The 23,684-nt window shown below is 30.0% G+C and overlaps 3 protein-coding genes across 3 annotated transcripts; 2 read left to right on the top strand and 1 right to left on the bottom strand.

Annotated features, from left to right (window-relative positions):
* Positions 1–660: 660 nt before the first annotated feature.
* Positions 661–4,085, bottom strand: LOC122500736. Its single transcript, XM_043609807.1, has 2 exons — positions 3,995–4,085; positions 661–2,632 (listed from the first exon to the last, which is right to left on the bottom strand). Exons 1-2 carry the CDS (start codon positions 4,083–4,085, stop codon positions 678–680), a joined length of 2,046 nt encoding a protein of 681 aa, XP_043465742.1. The 3' UTR covers positions 661–677.
* A 1,008-nt stretch (positions 4,086–5,093) lies between these two features.
* On the top strand, positions 5,094–22,463 carry LOC122500728. The gene is made up of 4 exons (XM_043609799.1): positions 5,094–5,630; positions 5,716–5,922; positions 22,092–22,222; positions 22,317–22,463. Exons 2-4 carry the CDS (start codon positions 5,742–5,744, stop codon positions 22,446–22,448), a joined length of 444 nt encoding a protein of 147 aa, XP_043465734.1. The 5' UTR covers positions 5,094–5,630; positions 5,716–5,741; the 3' UTR covers positions 22,449–22,463.
* On the top strand, positions 6,370–9,477 carry LOC122500726. The gene is made up of 4 exons (XM_043609796.1): positions 6,370–8,507; positions 8,606–8,715; positions 8,823–9,038; positions 9,143–9,477. Exons 1-4 carry the CDS (start codon positions 8,269–8,271, stop codon positions 9,340–9,342), a joined length of 765 nt encoding a protein of 254 aa, XP_043465731.1. The 5' UTR covers positions 6,370–8,268; the 3' UTR covers positions 9,343–9,477.
* Positions 22,464–23,684: the final 1,221 nt, after the last annotated feature.

Raw genomic sequence — 23,684 nt, 5'->3', positions numbered from 1 at the left:
ATCGACGATACTGTTATTTCAAATATTTATTTCTTTTCTTAATAGTTTTGTAAGAGTTTAATCAAAGTAAAATCAATATCGCCAAAAGAGACATCTGTTAATTGAATTTTTCACGTTGCTTTTTTATAAATAATTCGCATAAATGAAACAAAAATAAGTAAACATTGATCGTTATTATTGTTTCTCAAAACAGTTTGGCATTGCAGACACATATTGATGTTGCTCCAAGTCTATTACAACTAATTTTGATTCTACATCCGAAACAAAAACAATATCGACATTCGGAGGAGAAGTGACTACTTTCCATATGTGTTGAACTGTCATATTATTTATGGAAAGTGGTTCCAGCATTAAATATTGAACCTTTAAACAGCAGGTGGCATTTGCTTTGATATAAATTTGAAGGATTTGTGCAATTTGATTACTTTTTAGTTTTACTACTGAGTCATTATTGGATTCACTGCGGCTATAATAAGCAGTTGTTAAAATCATGCCGTTATATGAACAGCGTTCATAAGTTTCACAGTTCACTGGGGTTTCTTCTGATTGATAATATCCAAACAATTTGACATTGTCTATGCATTTTGCACTTGCTGTATACCTTTTTTCGGTTATGAAGGATTCGCAAATATCTCTAACAATTTGCGGAAGATGATCTCTATGTCTAAATTTGTATTTCAATCTTTGCAGCGATTTTTAGCCATTTGTTGGTCGGCATTCTTTGGTCCATTTGCTGAGGATTTTAAGACGAATATATTACTTTCGTACGGGAAAGCAGATGTAGCCCAAGCTGGACCAGTATTAATCACATTTTCCGTCGCATGTAATAGCAAATGGACATTAAATGTCATGGCTGAAATTCCATAATGAATTTCCACATGAGCAACAAATTTTAGTAAATCTAATCTACATTGGAGTAGATCATTTTGACTAATATATGTTTTTGAGAGGATGAACATTGCATTAACAAATAGTGCGTAATGGTGTAACAAATCAATTGGAAGTGACTCTATCGTCATTAGTAGTGGTACACTGTAATGCAATAGCCAGGCTTTCCAATTTGTTGCCTTCCAACAACTAATTTTTGTTAACTTTTCGGGCTTTCTGTGTAGCTCTCTGGGTGGTTGAATGCGTATTAACAAATTGTCAAGAGAACGGCGTTCAGATGCAGAAATTTTTGCTTTTATCAAAAGCCAAATTTGCTCTGCTACTCCTAAGATCCCATTGTGCATGAAGTCTAAATTAAAACTGTAAACCATATCTATGTTTGGAAAATTACAAAAAGAAGAACGCCCTTTAACACCTCTCACAGTTTTACCAAGGCTTTCCATTTTTTCGACATCCTCCATGTGTGAACTATGCGTTCGTTGTTCACAATCACTTCCAATGAATGGAAACTTTACAATACCGCAATAAAAACCAAATTGGTAACAATAGCTGCAACTACAGTATCCATTATATTTCATCCTGCATTGTAGTAGAGCTTTAGCAGGGGAGTCCGCAATCACACAAAAAGGAGTGAATGTTAATGTTATTTTACAATCATTTGCTAGTTCTAATGTTAAACCTGCAGTATGTAAATGAATAGCTTCCTCTTTGAATTTGTCTATAAATAGATTCATCAAATGGGGTTGAGGTTCATTGGTGACTACCATTATTCCGACAAGCAAAATGTACTTGAACCTTATTTCTGGAGGTAAATCATTTATTATGATAGACAAAGGCCAAAAACTTCGAGTACCAGATTTGCCACTACTAACAGGCGCTCCATCTGTACTCAAGTTGTACGTGATGGTGTTGGGAAATTGATCTTTTGTATTCCTGTACAATTTACTATCTTGAATGTCCGTAATTGCAGTGGTCTCCTTTACTTTCGTAATACCTTTAGCTACATTTATTAAATAATTTCGAATCTCCTCATCTTTTAGTAACAAATTAAGTTGATATTCCAAATTCACTGTCAAAAAATATTTGTTATTGCTAAGGTTAATTTTATTTACACTTAGACACTGCTGGCAAACTTTATTCTGACCTTTTATTTTTGATTTGACGGAGGAGTGCACAATAACTTTTTCGCATTCTTGACAGTAGTAATGAAAAACAATTGTTTCAGGTGGTGCATTCATATCTTTATTTAACATGTAATTTGAAATATTAAGATCTTTAAATAGTGGTCCTGCTAAAATTTTAATTATGTCAATCAATTTAAGTCTTGCTTCTTCAGTTAATCCAAACTGTGTAAAATATCCCATTAACATTTCGATGACATCATTCACTTGCAAACCTGATTGAGGAAACATTAACATATTATGGAATTGAAGAAATGAGGAGTCATGATTGCTTGTATCTCTTGAAAACTCAGCATCATTGTCCACATCAGAGTCAGCGCTTGAGTCAGAATCGTAGTTGCTGCAGCATTGTTCAAAATTGTCAGAGTTTTCATTAAATAAATCAGAAATTTCCAAGTTGTGGTTTATTCTCTCAAATTCATGATCTTCCATATCTTCAGTAAATTCAAATCTGCTCTCATCGTTTTCGTCCATTAATTCTATTCTTGAACTATTATCTTGTATTCTTTCAGATTCATTTTTCTCATGTTTTTTGCAAATTCCAATATATTTTTGGGCAGCATCTAAAATGAAAAAAGTTATTAACCAAAAATTTAAAGTATATTCTTTAAAGTAGCATTACAATGTTAAGTAATAACAATAACTGTTGGTCTTAAAAACCTTTTACTAAAAAGCAAAAAATATTACAGCTTTAAAATTTTTTATTTTCTAATTTTTATATTTTCATATAATTTGTATAACATGTTTAACTATATTATAATGTATATGTAGAAAGTTTCTTCATAATACAAAATCACATTAACATACAAAATTAACATTAATAGGCATTACAGTACATTTTATCCTCAAAAAAAGGTAATTTTGTCTTTAAAAAGGGGACAAAAAATATAGTAAACTACAAATTAAAATGTGTTAAAATTGACATTAACAATGTGTTAATAGTGGAAAGACTTTTAGGTTGTCTCACTTGCGTTATTTTTTATTCTAGAAGTGCCGTGATTAAAAACGCGACTGATATTGTTATAAAATGAGTAATTATTACTTTTTATGATCTTTGGAGCGAAAACAAGCAATATAAATGTTCTAGTTTAACAAATTCGAAAATAGTCTTGCGGAAAAATTAAAATTATGCCTTTTTCATGTGCTAAAAAATGAAATATCTTTATAAATAATTTATTACATTCAAAAATTTGAAATTTTATTATTAATTAAATTTGTAAATATATGAAATGTAGATTTCAAAAAATAAAATTAAAATTATAAATATTAATTTTTTAATTTTTTAAAATTTACTTTTTTAGAAGAGTTATTGCCGTGAAAAACTGAATAGAAAGTATTTAAATATTTATTTTACAAAATTTCTTAAATTTTGAAAAATTGAATTAAGAAATCATTGTGAGGTCGGGGAAACATAAAATACAATTTTTTGACAAACACTAAATTAAATAAATGACTTTTTCAACTTTTTTAATACTTTTAAAAGGTTAAAGTTATCTTTTTTGCACTTAAATGTCGATCCGAGGCCTGTGTGTATTTTTTTTGACTTTTTTGAATTTTATAAAAATTAATTTTAAATCAATAAAATATATATATATTTTTTATACATTTTTTATTAAAGTTTAATTAATGTATTTTACATATTATCAAAGACTAAAATTTGTACTTCGTGCTATAAAATTCTCAATTGAAACTTAAAAAATGTAATAAAACAATTCTAAGAATTAAATTTTTTTAAAAAGAATGAAAATTTCATCTTTCAAAGACTAATAATTTTTCAACTATTATTACTTTTCAAAAGAATGTTTCCATATATGTATAAAATAATAAGTTGAAAAACTGAATGTCAAAGTTATTAATTCTAATAATTTTTTTATATAAATAGAGCGGGTACTCTATATAAATCATAGTCACAGTTATAAACATACCATCCTGAAGTTGCATCAATTTCATTTTTTTTGATACTTCTAATTTTAAACGAGGTTTTCCTCCTTCCATATTATTTTGATTGTCATCCATATTTACTGCAAAATCACTTTTTTGCTTGATGATTTTTCTACTGGTGATCTCTGTAAAAATTCGAAATATTCATATTTTTTTTGGATAAATACCCTAAATATTATTTACTGTTTTCTAAGCTGTCTAATGATTTTCTCAAAAAAATTATAGAGATAATTATTTTCAATAAAACAAAGTTTACATATAGTGAAAGACTTAAAAGAGAGTACAGTACGTATATTATTTCGACTGTCAGGTGATAAAATAAAAAAACAGGAGAAATTATAAAAGTACTATAATTTACATTTAATTTATAAAGAAATTTTTTTTGAATATTTTTGTTGTTAAATTTACATGCATTTAATTTTTGCATTTGAATAAATAGACAGATGCAAAGAGACAATATCTATAATAGGATAACGAGTATAGTAACTGACACTTTGATATTAAACGGTTTATTCTATTATAAAAGCAATAATAAATATAAATATAGAAAAAAGCAGTATTAAAATATACATTTATTAATATTCTAAATTACAATATGTGAAAGCAAATAACGTTTCAACAATGTTTAATTTGTTTTTATTTTCCATAAAATTTAACTTTCTTGAAAAGATAACCTTAAAAATACGGCAATTTAGCAGAAAAATTTTCTAAACTTAAGATTAAATTTTAGACGAAAAAATATATTTGCTTACTTTTTGATCATAGTCATTAACAATAAATTAAATAATTGTTTTTATGAAGTATGTTTAATAGGTTGCTTCTCATTGGGTATTAGTAACATTTCAAAAACTTCAATAGTATTTAAAATAATTTTCTTATATTTAAATTTTAATATTTTCATTCAACAGAATCATTGAAATAATATAAATAAATAATCCTAAAATTATTCTGAAAAATTGTCATTATTTTATATTGCGGATTCGAATAAAATTTAATCTTACCAAAAATTTGTCTTCTTCTCTATTTACATTTTAATGCATAACTTTGTCTTCTTGAACGACTGTAAAATCTCTGGAAATTTATTCACTTCATACAACTTTTTAAATTATATAAAATTATTTAAAACTTTTGAACGAAACTAATTTGCCGATTATTTGATACTTGCAATAAAACAAATGATATAATCATTGAAACTAATAGACAAACAGACGCTTACATGTGAATGCAATAATGCAAAATTCTAGAAATTTCCACCAGTTTACCTTTTTTCGTAGATAGCGTCAACCCCGTAACAGTCAATGGGTATTTCGGCACCCTTTTTATTTGCATACAGCCTTTACATTTAGAGAATTATAAAAACAGGGTCTTTGAAACAGTCTAGCCGGCTCTTTTTAACAGGCGCATTTAAGGTGCGCATTACCTCAGAAAAGGAAGTGGGGAGAAGTAAGGACCCGAAAAACAAGGGAGGAAATGATGAATCACCTGTTGCGACACGTTATATTATCTCGCTTGAATAGATTATCATCTCAACATCTTATAGTTCTGACAGTCGGCACAGCCTAAAGTCATCAAAGAAGAAGAAGAAGAAGAAGATCTCAACATCTCTGTCCAGTGAATCAGGTGCATGTGTTTAAAATCTTTTTGTAATTTTAAAAAACGTGTCATTTTTATGAAAATATTTATTTTCATAATTATTTTTTTAAAGAAATAAGTGAAACTTTCTGATGGATAATGGCTGAATCTGATATAAAATTTGCAAGTGTTTACGTTTGGGATCATCAAACCTCGTACATCGTGCCGGTGAAAAATATTTTGCATTTCAAACTAAAAACTTTTGATGTAAAGCATAAAAAAGCATACCAAATAAAATTAAATTCTTCAATTGTAAAAGGATACATCAATACTGTCGGTGGTAAGTTGTAATTCATTTTTATTTTCATTTTTATTTATATATCAGAGAAAAATCAAATCGAAGTAAAATATTATATTGCGGCACGCTATTTTTTATTTATTTCTTTAGAATAATAATAATAATTATTATTATTAATTATATAATAATTACAATTAAATATATGTATAATTATAATTAATTAGAATAATTTAATAATAAATAATAATAATTTTTATTTTTTAACTGCCCCCTCATTAACGTTAAAAATTAACATTTTTTCTATTTGTGGCATATTATTAAATTTTTTTCTTCTCTAAAGTTCAATTTTTTATTACAAAAATTTTTAAATTTCATACGGTTTAAGAAATTTAAAAATTATACATTAACTTATATATTTTTTTAATTTTTTGATAATTTTTTTGTATTAAAACAAAAAATAGCAACGAAAGATGAATTAAATTCGAAGCCGAACAAGAGAGTTGTTACATCCCGAGCAGAAGGCAATTTTATAGGTTAGGTTATAGAATTTTGGAGGAATGGTAGGCTGATTATGGTCAAGTTGGTAAAGCTTGACCTTTATTTTTAAGTAGGATCGTTTGTACTTGTCAAAACTACGGGTTTTGCGTTAACAACAAATAATAATATTCCCTTTTAACAATGTTTATTAAATATTCAAATAATGTTTACAAATAGTTACATAAATGTTACTTACTTTTATTACAGATTAGTCGTAGGATACAGGTTATAGCGCTGGTCGGTATAAGTTTGGTTTCAAGATGTTATTTCAATTGAATGAAACTAAGAAAGTTTGTTATGTTACAGTTATGTAACTTTCACAACTTTAGGGTTTTTGCGTTTGTTTCAAGAGCTAGTACTGCTTCTAAGTGTTACTTATCGTCACTTGCACCTATTACGGAAAGAAACTTGTTTCTAAGTGTGAGAAAAGCAACTTGCACAATAATCGAGTACAACGCGGACTGAATTGCCGATTAAAGAAAGAATTAGTGAAAAGCTACAATTAATGAAACTTGACACGCAAAATACGACAGTTAATACATTTAAAATTATTGATTCTAAGTGTCAATTTGCTCTTCTTGCACCTTTTACGGAAAGAAACTTGTTTCTAAGTGAATAACAAAATAGACTTGCACGATAATCGAGTACAACGCGGACTGAATTGCCGATTAAAGAAAGAATACAATAAATTTTATTTAACTGAAGGGTCGCTCTACAATGACTATTGGTCTATAAAACCGCACCGGAACATTTGACAAGCTTAGTGGAGAAAGCTTTGGCTTATATACTCTAAAAATGACAAAAAGTGGGAAAATTCGTAGTTAGTTATGGGGGTAAAGTATGTTATCTACTAGGAATTTAGGACTGTTCGTCTTAATTCTATTTATAAGTTGTTTTGAAGAAGGAGCGCACATTCCTTCATAAGTGACCTAATAATTATGCCATATATGGAAAGTGAAGATCAAATTACATGCTGTTGTCTAGGAGTAACATCTCGCGATAACGATACTACAAGCCCGAGCTTGCGTCGCTCGTCCTTGGCATGGCGCATCGCTTTTCACCTACTTTCATCTATAACATTCCTACGTTGCTTGCTTATCGCGCTTCTTGAGGCTTGCAAAATTTCATGTTTTAACAGCAACAAGAATTGTTCAGATTTCTCTTAAGTTACTGATATTGTTGTTATTACATCTATAGATTATTATATATTTAGTCTTGAATTAAAATACACAATATTTGTGTTTTATGTCTTAATTAATTTTTACTTAATTTGGAAAAATTAAAATTATGCAGAAATAAGGATGTTACTGGGATGTAACAGTCCTCCCTCCTTAAATCTTTCATCGTCCCGATGAAATAACAATTTTAATTGTCTGTAACTTTATAGGAGTTATGAAATATGAAATTGAGACTATCATACAATGCCCTAGTTCTTCTTGATGAAATTACGTTGCTCATTAGCAATGCGGACATCTCTTTCTTATCGATGATACGAAGACAACAAGTTTGGTGAATCGTTATCAACAATACGCTATAATGTGTGATGGGTGTTATGTTGTGAAAAGTGTCATGATTATCTTCTTGAGGTAGGTATGATTTTCATCTTCTTAGAATAGTCAATGACCGCTTTTGGAATGCTCAAGTGGAGATGGATTGTTGACAACATCCTCTTCATCCCCATGTGATGTGGTAAGTATCGGGCGTCTTCAGTATTTGATTTGTTGCGAAGGAGAGTTCATTGTTACAAAAGTGAGTGCAGTAAATTTATTTAACGTTCATGTTTTTATTTAGTTTGAAGTTAATTCAAAAATCGTTGTTGTTGTTTTTTTTTTTACAGTGCCTTATGGAAAAATGTGTGCGACAAATTTAGTTTCCTTTTTCTTGACCTTGCAAAGATTAGCAGCGTCAATTTTTTATTCTTTGGATGAAATTGACGTTCTAGAGGAAATGAGCAAGCCTGGTCGACGTAAGAAGGATGCTACTTCAAATTTTATGATTGACCCAAAAACAAGGAAGGCTTCTCTAGTCCGATTAAAAAAGGAAGCTAAAGATGAGTCTCGAACGATGACAAGAATGTTCAATTCCTTATTGTAAGTTTAAAATTTTTCTTTCTCTTTTTATTTATAATAAAGCCCGCTCTTTTTTTTGTTTTGTTTGTTAATATCAATGCATATATTTATATACTTAGTCGTGCTGGTCGTCCGGAAGGATGTTTTTGTGGTGAATGTCAACTTCCTATGGTCGAAATTCCTCGATCGGAGTTTCATTCTTTTGATCATTCATCGGGGGAAAGTGAAAGTTAGTTTTGTCTCTTCTTTCCTTTTCTGTTATAATTTTATATATACACCTATATATAGTATTAAAATTTTTCTCTCTCTTTTTTTTTGTTTCTACTGATGTGCAAGGCATGAGACTGTCTGGGATGTCACAACATTTTTTATCTGGATTTGCGGAAATTCCTGTTGAAACTCAATTCAGCTCTTCACCGGAACCACAGGCAGGACCGTCGTCAGAACCACAGACAGGTGTTTCATGGGAACCTCAGGCAGGACCATCGTCAGAACCACAGACAGGTGTTTCATGGGAACCTCAGGCAGGACCGTCGTCGGAACCACAGGCAGGTAAATATCAATTGATGAATATATATATTTCCTTACCGTTGTGTTTGTTGTTATGATTCAAAAAAAAACTTTTTAAATTAATTGGATTTGTTTGTTTATTTCAGTTACAGGTGTCAAACGTGAATCTGATGGGGAGATAATTTGTCCCAAAATTAAACTAAGGAAATTGGACTCACTTTTTGAAACAAATACTCCGCTATTCAGTAGCAATGCATTGTGGTATAAACTGCCAGAATGTCCACCTGGTGAAGATGAGGATCCCCTAAAACTTCCTCTATGTGTTTGTGGAAATTGTTGTTTTTAAAACTCCTCTTCTTTATTTTTTTTTTTTACACATTTATACATATATAATTTTTAGTATAAATATTTCAGTATGACTTGATTTTTATAGTATGAATGCAAGAGTGTTTTTTGAATAAATTTGATACATTTCCATAAATTTATGGTTTTTAATATTACCTGAACACATATATCTCTCCTTTTTCTTTTAAAGCTACTTATTATTATCTTATTTATTTACAATATTTTTTGATTAATTATATTATTCCAATATTTTACAATTTTTAATTTACTAAAAGTTGAAAATAAAATTTTAATTTTAAACCTTTTTAATTTATCTATTTACTTCAATATTATAAAATTAATTAAAATTAAAATATTTAAATAAATTAATAATTAACTATGACAGTTTTTCAAAACTGAAGCTGTTTACAAATATATTATGGTCCAAAAATTGAAATTTGAAGGTTTCGTATTAGAATTCTTATTAGGGTTATATATTCTCTCAAGAAGCATGATTTGCATACAGGGATGACGTTTGTGACGCAAGCTATACACAAGCGCGATGATATAGCGAGTCGAATGGTTCTAGCTTCGCTCGGTGTAAGGAGAGAGACGCAAGATCCGAGGAGTGAGCATTGAATAGTGGGCGTGGGACTGACCACTCCTTACGCGGCGCGTATCCTCCTTACTCTTCCTAATCGCCTGATACTCAAGACTAGACAACAGCTCCTTTTAATCGCTCAATTTGTTTATAATAATTGTTTAATATATGAAATTAATGTTTTCTTTTGTTTCTTTGCTTACTATTATTAAAATTAATTTAATTAAACAATTATTACAAATTGTTGATTTATTAGATAATTAGTTATTAATATGTTTTAATAATATAATTATATAAATAAAATAAATAATAGAATATAATAGTTTATGGAGTTATAATTGTTAATTAATTATTGTTTTATAGTTATTCGTTAGTTTTTTTTTTGTTTAAATCAGTTAATTTTATTATAATTATGTTAATTAAATTAATTATTAAACTGACTAATTAAAATATTATTATTTATTTATTTATTTTTTTATTAATTTTTTTTATTAAGGTTAATATTTAAGCATAATTTGCTAATAAGTATATAAGCGTATTTGTTAGTAACATGTTAATTGATTAGCTGAATTAAAATTCATATAATTTTTTTTTTTTGTCTTAGCAAGCTTTCAACATTTGCCTTTATCATGGAAGAACGGTATTTGAATTTTTAAATTTAAACTTTTTGCCGCTCTTTCATGATGGTAGTTTTTGAAACATGCGTGACGTACTCTCATGCTGGAGGCAATTGTATACTTTGACCACGTGCTCTACTGGAACCACTAATCGGCCATCGCGGTGTGTCTGCGTTGCGTACAGTGATCCAAGCACGGTCAATATACAATCGATGAGTGAGCTTAAGGTTGGCGCGCTTATTTGAGTAGTGCCACCTTATGCTCTATTCATTTATTTAGTTGTTTGGGATTAAAATTGTCAAAGTTTTTGAAGATTTTAAGACCTTTCCTCCCTTCTTAGATTTTACATTGTCCTCAATGTATGGGAATGATCGGGCTATTTAATTTCTTTTTATTTAGTTAATTTTGTGTTGTTTGTATTTGGTTTCTTCTTCTTTTCCATCTTGTGATTATTAATAGGTAACACAAGTATAGTTTTCTTACTATGATGATGATTATTATTAGCAAGAGTAGCTGAAAGAATAGTATAAAACCGTCTTTAATTGTTGTGATGTAGTCTTTGGCATTTAAGATCCAACTCAAAACAGGAATTTCCATCTGAAAACACATTTATTTTAGTAATTGTTATTTTGACATAAAATTTTTTTTTGTGTTGTTTATATAAATAGTTTTAAATGAGTGTATTTTTGTGATTTTTTTGTTAATTATAACTTTTAATTATTAGTTAACTTAAATTTTATTTAGTTAAAATTTTATATGTTTATTTATTTATTTTATTAGATTTTTATTATATGAAAGATAAAAATAGGATCTCTCTCTTTTTTTTTACATAAAATAAGGAGGAAAGAAGAAGGCGACCGCCAAATCCCCTTCCTTCATTTTCTTTCGTCCTTATTTTAAAGTTTGTTTGTTTGTTTGTTTGTTTTTTTTTTATTTATTTATTTTTTTTTTTTTTTTTGTTTTCTGTTTACATATGTTTTATTGATGTAATAGTGTTAAAATGTATTTAATATGATTAATTATATATAAGTAGAATAGGATATTTATAATATTTTATAACTAATTGAATATATATATGTATTTTTAGTTTGATTTTTTATTAACAGTTAAATTATTGATAATTGTTAAATATTTCATATGGTTTATTTAAATAACTGTTAATTAAAATCAATTTTGTAATTTTAATCCCATGAAATTGTGGGTGCTGGTAAATTCCAGAAATCGTCTGAATCGTCAGATGTATTTGATAATAAATTTTCTCTTTTTAATATTTTTTTATTTCTAATTACGTTAAGGCAATGTTCTTTAGTGTGACCTCTTCTATAGCAATATTCACAACAGTTTTCCCATTTAAACATTTTTAATTTAATTAAAGAGGCATCTTCGCTGGACATTACGTATATTCTATGTTTTAAGTTTTTAGGTTTTTCTTCCTCGCTAAAGAAATAAGTATCAAATAATTTTTTAAGGATTATTTTGGCTGCTGAATGTTCCGATTCTCTAATTGTTCTGCACCCATTTCCAGTTGCAACAAACATGTTATTGTTCTTATTGTCTGTTACTGTGCACTTCACTTGCCACAATTTATTAAAATTGGGTCCTGTAGTTTTGTCAATTATATAATTGGGTTTATTAAGGTTGTATTCTGCTGTTAATTCCTCAAGTATTCCTTTTGGGTATGATATGTTGTCTATGTTTCCTTTTGGAAACGTGAAAGCTGGTACCAATTCTCCTTGTAGTGGTGGGGAGAAAATTATGGATTCGGACATTTAAAAATTAAAATTATGTTATTATTGTTATTCATGTGCAATTTTTAACTTATCTACATGTTTTTGGAACCTGTGTCCATCATCATTTATTAGAATAACATTATTTTTGTTTAGAATATCCACAATTTTGTACGGACCGTGATAATGAGGGTCAAACTTTCTTTTTATTCCTTCTTTCATAACATAAGCTTTGTCACCTATTTTTCCTGGGAATGGTTTGATAGATTTATCATACCATTCTTTTGATTTTATTTTGGCTTTTATTAGATTTTTTGCTGCTAGTGCTCTTATTTCATTTAATTTGGTAATGAGTTCAGTTAAATAGGAACCATATGTTTCTAATTTAACTTCTTGAGGAAAAGAACTAGGAGAACGAGCAGTTTTTCCAAAAACTAACTCGTATGGGGTGAAATTAGTAGCTTCATGCACAGATGTGTTGTAAGCAAACATTGCAAAGGGTAGTAATCTGTCCCAATCGTCATAGTCTTTAGTGTATTGTTTTATATAGTCTGCTAGAACGGCATGGCTGCGTTCTAAGCCGCCGTTTGTTTGGGGCCTATAACCAGAGGTCGTAACTTGCTGAACTTTGAAAAGTTTCGATAGTTTTGACATCAATTTGCCAATGAAAGAAGTGCCTTTGTCGGTCAATATTACTTTTGGGGCACCGTATACTGAAAACAATTCTTTTGCAACAGCATGAGCAATGGTAGTTGCTGAAATATCTGGAATTGCAACTGCTATACAATATTTGGATAAATGGTCCTGCATAGTGAGGATATGACAATTTCCGTCTGGGGTTGTAGGAAGCTTGCCAACCGTATCTAATGAAATTTTGTCAAAAACGTCTAGGGGTGTGTCAGTTATCATCATAGGTTCCTTAGTCTTTGCTCTAACTAGTTTTTGTGTTTGGCATGTGGGACATTTTCTTATAAATTCTGTTACTTGTTCTTTTATTCTTGGCCAGACAAATTTTTCACGGATTCTTCTGTAGGTTTTTACTATTCCTTTGTGTCCTGCTATTTTGCTTTTATGAAATTCGCTAATAATATCTTCTCTATTTTCTTCTTTAGGAACAGACACTTGTCCATAACAAATAGTTATATTAATATCGCTATTATAGAAAACTGATTCTATAATTTGTCTTAGTTCTCCTCTCAATAGTTCGTCTGTGAAGTCTCCGTGTCGAGAAATTCTTATTTCTTTTGTATTTTCCTTGAAAAGAAGGATTTTCAGATTATGCATTCCTGAAATAATGTCTTCTTTTAAAAGTGGATCGTAGTAATTGTCTTTTACTAATATAGAATACACATTGTGTCTTCCTCTTGGAGTCACTAGAATTTGTCCTTTAATAGGATTTTTATTCTTTATTTCTTCTGGATCTATTACTGCAATATCTATAAGTAGTCTGCTTATCGGAGTGGTAAACTCACAATCAGCTGATAGAAAATGTACATAATTATTTCGATGATAAGTTAGATTTTCTCTGTGGCTTGTGATATTTGAAGGTTTTTCTGTGATTTTAGAATAACTTGAAGGTAAATTTGGAGGAATACTTTCTATTGGTATTGTTATCACAGAATTCGATCTAAAATTATATTCTTTTGGTTCGATATCTGTATTTTCTTTCTTTTCATCATCTGTGGTTTCTTCATCTTCATCATCTGTGTCGACATCAGTTTCATGCAATGAAGTGTGATATGGTGTTGACATAGCTTTTGGAGTTTTGAAAAATACGGGTGTGTTGGGTTCTGATGTTGAGGGTCTGAAAGTAACATTCTTGAGCTTACTTTTGTTTATTTCATTTTTCTGTGGTGTTTGATGTATTGATTGCTCTGGTTCTATAATTTCTTTGATTGAAGTTTCCTTATCGAGACCTCTGTCTATTTCATTATTCTCCCATATGGATTCACCTTTAGCATAATCCCAATATAAATCCAATTTTTGTGAGAATTCTGAATGATCTCCGGGAATCAATTCATTAGCTGCTTTATGAATGGTCTCGTCATTATTTCCGTCAGAGTGTACGATCCAATCTCTGGGAGATTGTGGTGAGTCCATTAACCAATCTTCATGTTGTTTTAAGGATTGATCAAAACGCGATATAGAATTTCCTAAATCTTAAGCTACTTGTTTTCTGCTTAAGTTCATCGCATTGTTTTCTTCTTCGTCAGAACTTTCTTCGCTTCCACTAGCTGGTGGTTCTACCGTTATTACTGTTTTTTCTGGGCTTGGAAAATTTACAATTTTGGATAAAAGTTGTGGAGGTGCACTTTTAGGTCCAGGCATGTTTTTTATAGCTGCTGGTGGAAGTTTCAAACTAGGAAGTAGACTTCTACTAGATTTTTGAATAGGAGGATTTGGTATCTCTATATCTTCTTCAGTAATATCTTCGTCTGAATCTTTATCTATTGTTATTACTCTAGGTTGTGTTGCTCTTCTTAGTGATACTCTTGATCCTATTGTGCTTTGGTTTAAATTACCTTTTGAGGTTGATGGTTTCAATATTGATTTTGGATTTTGTAATTTTGATTTTAAAGGTTGTAATTTTGTTTTTAGAGGTTGTAATTTTGATTTTTGAGGATTTACGTAGACTTTTGTTGGTGGTTTCTTTGGTTTCTTAGGGTCATCATCGAGTTTTTTATTAATTAGAATTTTAACTTGTTTTTGTTGTTCGATTTCAATTTGAGAATTTTCGTTAATTTCTTCATTAACGTTTCTAGAAAGAGCATCTGCGTTTGTATTTAATTTTCCTGATTTATGTTTAAATTCGTACTCATAATCTCTTAGTTTTAGTCTCCATCTTATTAATCGTTGTCCTGGGTCCTTTATGGTGTCAATCCATCGTAAAGGTTCATGATCGCTCACCAAGGTGAACTTTTTACCATAAATATAAGGTCTAAAATGATGAACTGCATACAGAACTGCTAGACACTCTTTTTCAGTTGTTGAATAATTTAATTCTGGTGCACTTAGTACTCTGGAAAGATATGCTATTGGAAGATCAAAGCCATCTTTTTCCTGACTTAAAACTGCACCTATAGCAAAGTCTGAAGCGTCAGTTGTTAATGTAAACGGTTTTTCATAGTCTGGATATTGTAAAATGGGACTAGTACACAAAGCTTCTCTTAGCTCTTTGAAACTTTCTTCTTGCTCTTGTTTCCACTCGAATTTTACTTCTTTTTTTAGTAAATTAGACAATGGCTTAGCTTTTGCTGAAAAGTCTTTAATAAATCGTCGATAATATCCTGCTAATCCTAAAAATTGCTTTACATTTCTTGGTGTTTTTGGAGTAGGAAAATTTTTGACTGCTTCTACAGTTTTTGGATTAGGTTTCACTCCTTCATTGCTTATTATATGTCCTAAATAAGCTACTTCTTTAAAAAGAAATTCGCATTTTTCGGGCTGTAGTGAAAGATTGGCACCTTTTAGTCGTTGTAACAATCGTCTTACCTTTTTGCTGTGTTCTTCTAAATCATTCGCATAGACCACGATGTCATCCAAATATACGAATAATTCGACTCCTTGAAGTCCTGTTAAAACTTGATCCATTAGTCTTTGAAATGTTGATGGCGAATTTTTTAATCCCATTGGCATTCTTATATATTCATAATGTCCGTGTGTGGTAGAGAGTGCTGTTTTTGATCTATCAGTTGGATCTAACTCAATTTGATGAAATCCACTAGCCAGATCGAATACAGAGAAGTATCGTGCGCCTCCTAGGGTGTCGAGTATACTAATTATATTTGGCAGTGGGTAAAAATCACCAATTGTCTTTTCATTTAATGCCCTAAAATCGATCACTATTCTCCACTTCTTCTTACCAGTTCCATCAATCTTTTTTGGAATAATAAGTAATGGTGAATTATATGGTGAACAAGAGGGACCTATAGCTCCTTCTGATTTCATTCTGTCTATTACTTTATCAATTTCTTCTTTTTGGGTTGGTGAAAATCTGTATTGCTTAGTGTGAATTGGAATTTCGTCTTTTGTAAGGATTTTATGTTGTACCATGTTTGTTGGGGTTAATTGTTCACCTGGCAGATGAAAGCTGTCTGGAAATTCTTTAACTATTTGTCTTACGTGTTCTTTTTCTTCTTCATTTAAATGATGTAGTCTCAAATATTCTAAAATAGCTGAAGCTCTATCTACTGAAGGTATATATTCTTCTTCTGTAAAATAATCGTCGGAATCTTCCCCTGGTAGTTTGTAAAATTCGAAAGGAATTAATTCTTGAGGTGGTATTTCAATTTCTGCATCTTCAGTTGTCATATTTATGGCAAAAATATGACAGACTCCATCGCGATTTGTTACTATTCCTTCGCCCAATAATAATCCTTCAGTTGTTTTTATCAAAGGTAGATATCCTTCTTTTAATTCAGTGTTTAGAATATCGACAGGTATCACTTGTCTAGTTCTTGCTTTAATAGTTACCTTTTTTCTTTTATTAGCTTTGTTTTCTGTTAATGCTTCTCTAGCTTCTACTGATTCTTTTTCTGCGAAAAATATAGGCTTTATAGGATCGGAGTGTGTGACAATGGTATTATGCCAAAATGAAATTTCAACTTTTTCTTCACGTAGATACTCTCGACCTAGAATACCATCAGATTCTATGGGGAAATTAATAGATACTACTTGAAAAGTTATCTGTTTCGCCTTTATTTCTACCTGAACAGTTCCTAATGTTAAAATTTTAGTAGGGACAATTCCTGCTATGTATATGGCTTCTTCTTGTATTATTCTTAATTCTGGAGATATTATATTTTCTTTAATTATGTTCACATCAGCACCTGTATCTATTAATAAAGTTGCTGATAATTTTTGGAAACTTGGAGAATTAATTACTATCAATGGAGATTCTCTGGAGTTTCTAGCATGGAAGATGTTTCTTGTAATGATAGGATTCTCGCGTTTGCTGGACGCTCTTTGAAATCTCCGCTCGTCGTCGCGTCTGTTCGTCGAGTCGTGTTCGAGTTTAAATTACTCCTTTCGAAGGAATGTGGTGACTGAGCACGAGGTGGTGTTCTATTCCCATCCTGTGGTTTGCTAAAATACGCTTCTTGTGGAGGTGGATATGGGTAAAAAGGATAAGAATTATATGGCATATAAACATTAGGAAGAAACAAGTTTGGATGATTAGGATATTGTGGTGGAAAGTTGTTATTTGGCATGTATGATGGATATGGGTTTCTTAGTATACCAGTAGGAGTAGGTGATTGAGAACGATATCTTGTTTGTTCATAAGGATATGAAAACTGTACTCTATTACCAGGGCTTCTTTCTCGGTATCTGTAATCTTGTGGTTGATATCTTGAATAATAATAAGCATTATGATCAGGTCTATGACATTCGTGACGCTGTTCGAATTGTAGTGCGATTTCAAAAGCATCTTTAAGTATTGCGGGATTTCTTGCTTCTATTATAGTGGCCATAGTGTCTGGGAGTCCTTTTATAAAGGCTTCCAAAGCACAGTAATTTAGGGGTTCCATTTGGGTTTTAGCATTAGGTGCTCCGTAGGAACCAGCAAGTGTTGCGTTTGCGCCTGCTAATAATTGGGATAATCTATCATAAAACTCACTAACATTTTCATTTCGGTGCATACGAATTGTGGATATTTCTTGCAAATACCATGCATATGATTTATGGGTAGAGAATCTTTGTTTTAGATGCTCTATCAATTGATTAATCGTTCCAAAATACTTACCATGAGTACTTTTTCTAGCAGCACCCTTTAATTTGGCAAGAACAGATTTTAAATACTGATCTTCACAATGTTTTGGAACAGTAGATTCAGCATTAATAATATCTTCAATGAAATCGTTTACTGGCATATTATGCCCATCATAAAAAGGAATATTCATTATGCCCTGTTGTAACGCAAAACATTCAGCCATAGAATTTACCATCGTATCATGAAGGGATCTATTCATGGAAGTTGTGAAAGTTCCGCTATTGGTTCCGGAAGCATTATTTTCATCGTCTTCCACTATATCTTTCTGACGTCTATTTTTATTACGAGTCATTGTTAATTTACAATAATTCGTTAATAATATCAAAAGAAAAAGGAAGTCCTAAAACTCCAATTATATCTGACTTATTGTCAAAATATATTGTTTGGAATTCTATTACTGAATAGTTAATGCAAACTTTTGCTTCTCCGTATGTTCGTACGGTACCGTCTCTCAGAAAGTACTTTAACATACGGTCTATTCCTAAAAACGGATTAAGCTCGTTTTCTTTAATAATGTTTATAGGTAACGAGGGATCCAATATGAATAGACCCTCGTTATGAATAAAGAATGAAGATCTTAGTGATAATTGTGGATATAATTCTTTATGTTTTAACAAAAACTGAAAATATGAGTTCATTAATTTATTATACAAACATCTATTTTCACTAGTAATTCAGTGTGAGTGTGAAACAAGCTTTACCTTTAAGGCCTTTATGTCTGACTTATACTTGATTAGTACTACTGTAAGCTTGCCGCGCGCGAGAGCCGTAAGTGATATATATCAATGTTATGGAAATTTTATTACTACCTCTTGTAATGTTATGATTTTCTAATCTTTTTCTGAATTGAGATTTGGTTAAATCAATATATTTGTCAAATTATTGGGTTTTAAATTTTGGGTTATATACCAAATCTTTAGCCACCAAATTATTGAAAACAATGTCACAAAAAAAAGAGTTAATAATAGTATTAGACAATACATTTAATGAGACTGTTATTAATTAGAATTTAAATTCTCTAGGATCTGTTTTAAGAAAAGGTAATCCTAATATACCTGTTAATTCAGGTTGACTTGGATTGATGAAAGTTCTGAATTTAACTGCTTTATTCGCAATTATTATTTTTGTGGTTCCGGAAGTAATAAATGATCCTAGATTGAATATATGTTTCTTTGATCTATTTATTTTTGTATCTGGGGTTAATTTTTCTTCGTTTATTAAATTAATATCCAAAGAAGGATTAATTAGGAAGAGTCCTCTATTATCTTTTAAATTCTTAGAGGATATATAAATGTTAGGATAAATTTCTAAATTGAATGAAACATTGTTTACGTGTTCACTCATGAGGAAATCCTAGGAATATTAGAAGAATCTCCTAAATAAATTATTTCGAAAGAAATTAGCTACTCGACGTCTTAATCGTGTTTGAATTGATATTTCTCGTCTCCAAATTTCTCTTTCGTAAATGATTGCAATTCTTTCGAAATATCTAGTTTCAAAAATTTGATCAAGAAATGGTGCTCCTAATATACCGATAATTTCTGAATCAACTTGAGAGGCGTCGACTTCAAATCTCAAAGAAAAATCGCTAAATTCTATTATTGTGCTCCCAATAGTACGAATTGCACCTTGTCGAGATATAATTGAATTGTCGTGTTCTATTGAAACGAATGATGCTATTGCTGATTGTTGAATTAAATTTATCGATAGAGTGTGATCTATTAAAAAGTTACCTCTATGTGAATTAAAGTGACCCGATATTAATTCGACGTAGGGATAATTGTGTTGATTGTAGTCAAGATTTGCAAAATAATTACTCATTAATGTTTTATTAAAATTATTTATTAATAATTTGCTCAGTTTTATTTAACAGGTTTTCGAAGAAGTTGGAAAATTCTTCTTGAGTTTTAATTTCTTTAATTATATTTTTCAAATCAAAGTTTTCTACAAATTTTTTTTAGATTCTAATGAAGTTTCGATATTAAATCTTCTTTGTGCTTTTATTCCTCCTCGATTTTTAATTTTCTTTGATGTTGGAATTTTATCACACATTATTTTTTAATTGCAAAAAGGCATTTTGTGATTTTAAAATTTTGATAAAATTTATCTATTAAGATTTTTAAATATTCAAAAACAACTTATAATTATGGAGGAATATTTGTGAATTATTAAGGAATAAGATAAAATGACAGGTTCGCCGGACGGCGCAAACTATCGTTTGATCAATTAAAATTCGCCGGACGGCGTAATAATAATATCACAATTTATCTTAATTAGAAAAATGAATTCTTTGCTTGAACGGTTCCGCCGAACGGCGCGAACTATTCTTAATTCAAGCTGAAACTCGCCGGACGGCGCAAAAACAGCTTAAATTACAGGGTTTTGTAAGATTTTAATAAAATTGTTTTTAAATTATAACTGAGGAATGTTGTTAGAGTGTCAGTTTAATTTTTCTATATTCTAAGTGTTGTGAGTGTTTAACTTGCACCTTAAGAAGGAAAGAATAGTGTTTCGCTAGCAGAAACTAACAATTCTAAGTGTTAAAACTGACAACTTGCACAATAACCGAGTACAACGCGAACTGAATTGCCGGTTAGAGAAAGAATAATTTGAACTATTAATTAACACTCTTAATAATCTGTAAGATTTTAATATAATATTTTATAATGGGAATTATTATAATTGTCTAACAAAAGTGACGAATCCCACCGCTGCCACCAAATCAGCTGTTACATCCCGAGCAGAAGGCAATTTTATAGGTTAGGTTATAGAATTTTGGAGGAATGGTAGGCTGATTATGGTCAAGTTGGTAAAGCTTGACCTTTATTTTTAAGTAGGATCGTTTGTACTTGTCAAAACTACGGGTTTTGCGTTAACAACAAATAATAATATTCCCTTTTAACAATGTTTATTAAATATTCAAATAATGTTTACAAATAGTTACATAAATGTTACTTACTTTTATTACAGATTAGTCGTAGGATACAGGTTATAGCGCTGGTCGGTATAAGTTTGGTTTCAAGATGTTATTTCAATTGAATGAAACTAAGAAAGTTTGTTATGTTACACTTATGTAACTTTCACAACTTTAGGGTTTTTGCGTTTGTTTCAAGAGCTAGTACTGCTTCTAAGTGTTACTTATCGTCACTTGCACCTATTACGGAAAGAAACTTGTTTCTAAGTGTGAGAAAAGCAACTTGCACAATAATCGAGTACAACGCGGACTGAATTGCCGATTAAAGAAAGAATTAGTGAAAAGCTACAATTAATGAAACTTGACACGCAAAATACGACAGTTAATACATTTAAAATTATTGATTCTAAGTGTCAATTTGCTCTTCTTGCACCTTTTACGGAAAGAAACTTGTTTCTAAGTGAATAACAAAATAGACTTGCACGATAATCGAGTACAACGCGGACTGAATTGCCGATTAAAGAAAGAATACAATAAATTTTATTTAACTGAAGGGTCGCTCTACAATGACTATTGGTCTATAAAACCGCACCGGAACATTTGACAAGCTTAGTGGAGAAAGCTTTGGCTTATATACTCTAAAAATGACAAAAAGTGGGAAAATTCGTAGTTAGTTATGGGGGTAAAGTATGTTATCTACTAGGAATTTAGGACTGTTCGTCTTAATTCTATTTATAAGTTGTTTTGAAGAAGGAGCGCACATTCCTTCATAAGTGACCTAATAATTATGCCATATATGGAAAGTGAAGATCAAATTACATGCTGTTGTCTAGGAGTAACATCTCGCGATAACGATACTACAAGCCCGAGCTTGCGTCGCTCGTCCTTGGCATGGCGCATCGCTTTTCACCTACTTTCATCTATAACATTCCTACGTTGCTTGCTTATCGCGCTTCTTGAGGCTTGCAAAATTTCATGTTTTAACAGCAACAAGAATTGTTCAGATTTCTCTTAAGTTACTGATATTGTTGTTATTACATCTATAGATTATTATATATTTAGTCTTGAATTAAAATACACAATATTTGTGTTTTATGTCTTAATTAATTTTTACTTAATTTGGAAAAATTAAAATTATGCAGAAATAAGGATGTTACTGGGATGTAACAGAGTACAGGTTCCACCAAGGAAATTTGTGCAATCAGCTACCGAATATTCTACTGATGACGATTTGGTGCCAAAGTCAAATTTGAAGTCAACAAGAAATCAGAAGGTACATACTATCTAACAAAAATAAAATAAAAATTCTTATATTATTTATATACATTAGAAAATGTTTAACTAATAATATTTAATCATTCTTACAGAGTACCAAAGGTATCAAATCAGTTGAAGACATACAATTTCATCTGGCGAAGAGATTAATTGAATTGGAAATTCCTTCCCACAATGTAGAAGGGACTCAGTTATCGGAGGTATTAAAAGCAAAGTTTTATTAAAATTTTAGTTTTTAATTGTCGTGGAAAAATAAATATTTATTTAACAAAAATTATTCAAGATAAAATATTAGTGTTCTAAAATATTTTAATTATATTTTTTAAAACTAATTTAATACTTTAATTGTGAAAATGTAAAAAAATCGTCTTGGAAAATTGTGATTTAAATATTTTTGAAGACTAAATTTTTTCATAATTTCTAAATTATGTAAACTTAAAATTTTTCAAAAATATTAAATTAAATTATTAATTATTGGGAATTTTTTTATGTCTAATTGATATAGATATTTCTTGGGAATTTCAAGTATAATAGCCATATAAGTTGTCTGAAAAATATTAAACTCAATTTTTAATTTTTTTCATTCTACATATTATTTTAAATTATTAAATTTTAGATAAGTATAAAAACTTGAAGTTATTACCAAAATTAGAATAAAGTGAAGATTTTTTAAGAAAATTTGGAGAAAATCTGGGAAATACTAATTCAAAATTTTTGTGAATCTACTAAAATGAGTTTCTTTAGTCGTAAAATTTTGATTTTCCAATAGAAAAAGAAGTTAACTCCAGTCACAAGTGAAAAAACTGTAGGGGAGAGTGGGGCAAAATGGGGTACCTTTTTGAAATTGGCTGTTTACAGAGAACCAAACGAATAAATCGATTCAGCTAAACTTCAGAATTCTTCTTTGTACACTTAGCTTTGAGGAAATTATGATTATAGCGGAGAAAAAAATTTTTGAAAGAACTTATATCGTATTTTCTAAGAAAGTGCTAAAATCCCATTTTGCCCCACCCGTGGGGCAAAATAGGGTGGCATCAAATAACTATACAAAACATTGAGTATTTTTTCAAAATTCATTCAATTCTTGTTGTATGAGATTATAAATACAAACAAAAAGTAGGATTCTTTATTACTATGAAAAAACAAGTAATATTTATTAGAATTTAACAAAAAAAACATGGATATTTCAAAATATCGATATATCGATAATGAAACATCGATAGTATAAATGCCTCGAAGCAAAAATATCGATTCTTCTGCAGGAAACCTTTAAATATGCATAATATAATGTTTTTAAATAGTTTTAATGAAACGGCGTAACTTCCGGCATGCCCCACACTTAGGTACCCCATTCTGCCCCACACTGCATATTAAAACAAAATGCAATGTTTGGGGTGGCATCAAATAACTATACAAAACATTGAGTATTTTTTCAAAATTCATTCAATTCTTGTTGTATG

This window comes from Leptopilina heterotoma, unplaced genomic scaffold (assembly GCF_015476425.1).
Source record: "Leptopilina heterotoma isolate Lh14 unplaced genomic scaffold, ASM1547642v1 Lhet_190, whole genome shotgun sequence".
Taxonomy (NCBI): domain Eukaryota; kingdom Metazoa; phylum Arthropoda; class Insecta; order Hymenoptera; family Figitidae; genus Leptopilina; species Leptopilina heterotoma.
Note: the sequence above shows the minus strand (reverse complement) of the source record. Positions and strands in the feature narration are given on the sequence as shown.

What these genes read in the sequence shown, in the direction of transcription:
- LOC122500726 (XM_043609796.1), top strand. Translation starts at nt 8,269, where the DNA reads ATGTGTGCGACAAATTTAGTTTCCTTTTTCTTGACCTTGCAAAGATTA. An exon ending in AGAATGTTCAATTCCTTATT is followed by an intron (nt 8,508 to 8,605) that starts GTAAGTTTAAAA and finishes TTATATACTTAG; the next exon opens with TCGTGCTGGTCGTCCGGAAG. An exon ending in GTCGTCGGAACCACAGGCAG is followed by an intron (nt 9,039 to 9,142) that starts GTAAATATCAAT and finishes TGTTTATTTCAG; the next exon opens with TTACAGGTGTCAAACGTGAA.
- LOC122500736 (XM_043609807.1), bottom strand. Translation starts at nt 4,085, where the DNA reads ATGGATGACAATCAAAATAATATGGAAGGAGGAAAACCTCGTTTAAAA. An exon ending in ATTGATGCAACTTCAGGATG is followed by an intron (nt 2,633 to 3,994) that starts GTATGTTTATAA and finishes TTTTCATTTTAG; the next exon opens with ATGCTGCCCAAAAATATATT.
- LOC122500728 (XM_043609799.1), top strand. Translation starts at nt 5,742, where the DNA reads ATGGCTGAATCTGATATAAAATTTGCAAGTGTTTACGTTTGGGATCAT. An exon ending in ATACATCAATACTGTCGGTG is followed by an intron (nt 5,923 to 22,091) that starts GTAAGTTGTAAT and finishes AAAATTATGCAG; the next exon opens with AAATAAGGATGTTACTGGGA. An exon ending in AGTCAACAAGAAATCAGAAG is followed by an intron (nt 22,223 to 22,316) that starts GTACATACTATC and finishes TCATTCTTACAG; the next exon opens with AGTACCAAAGGTATCAAATC.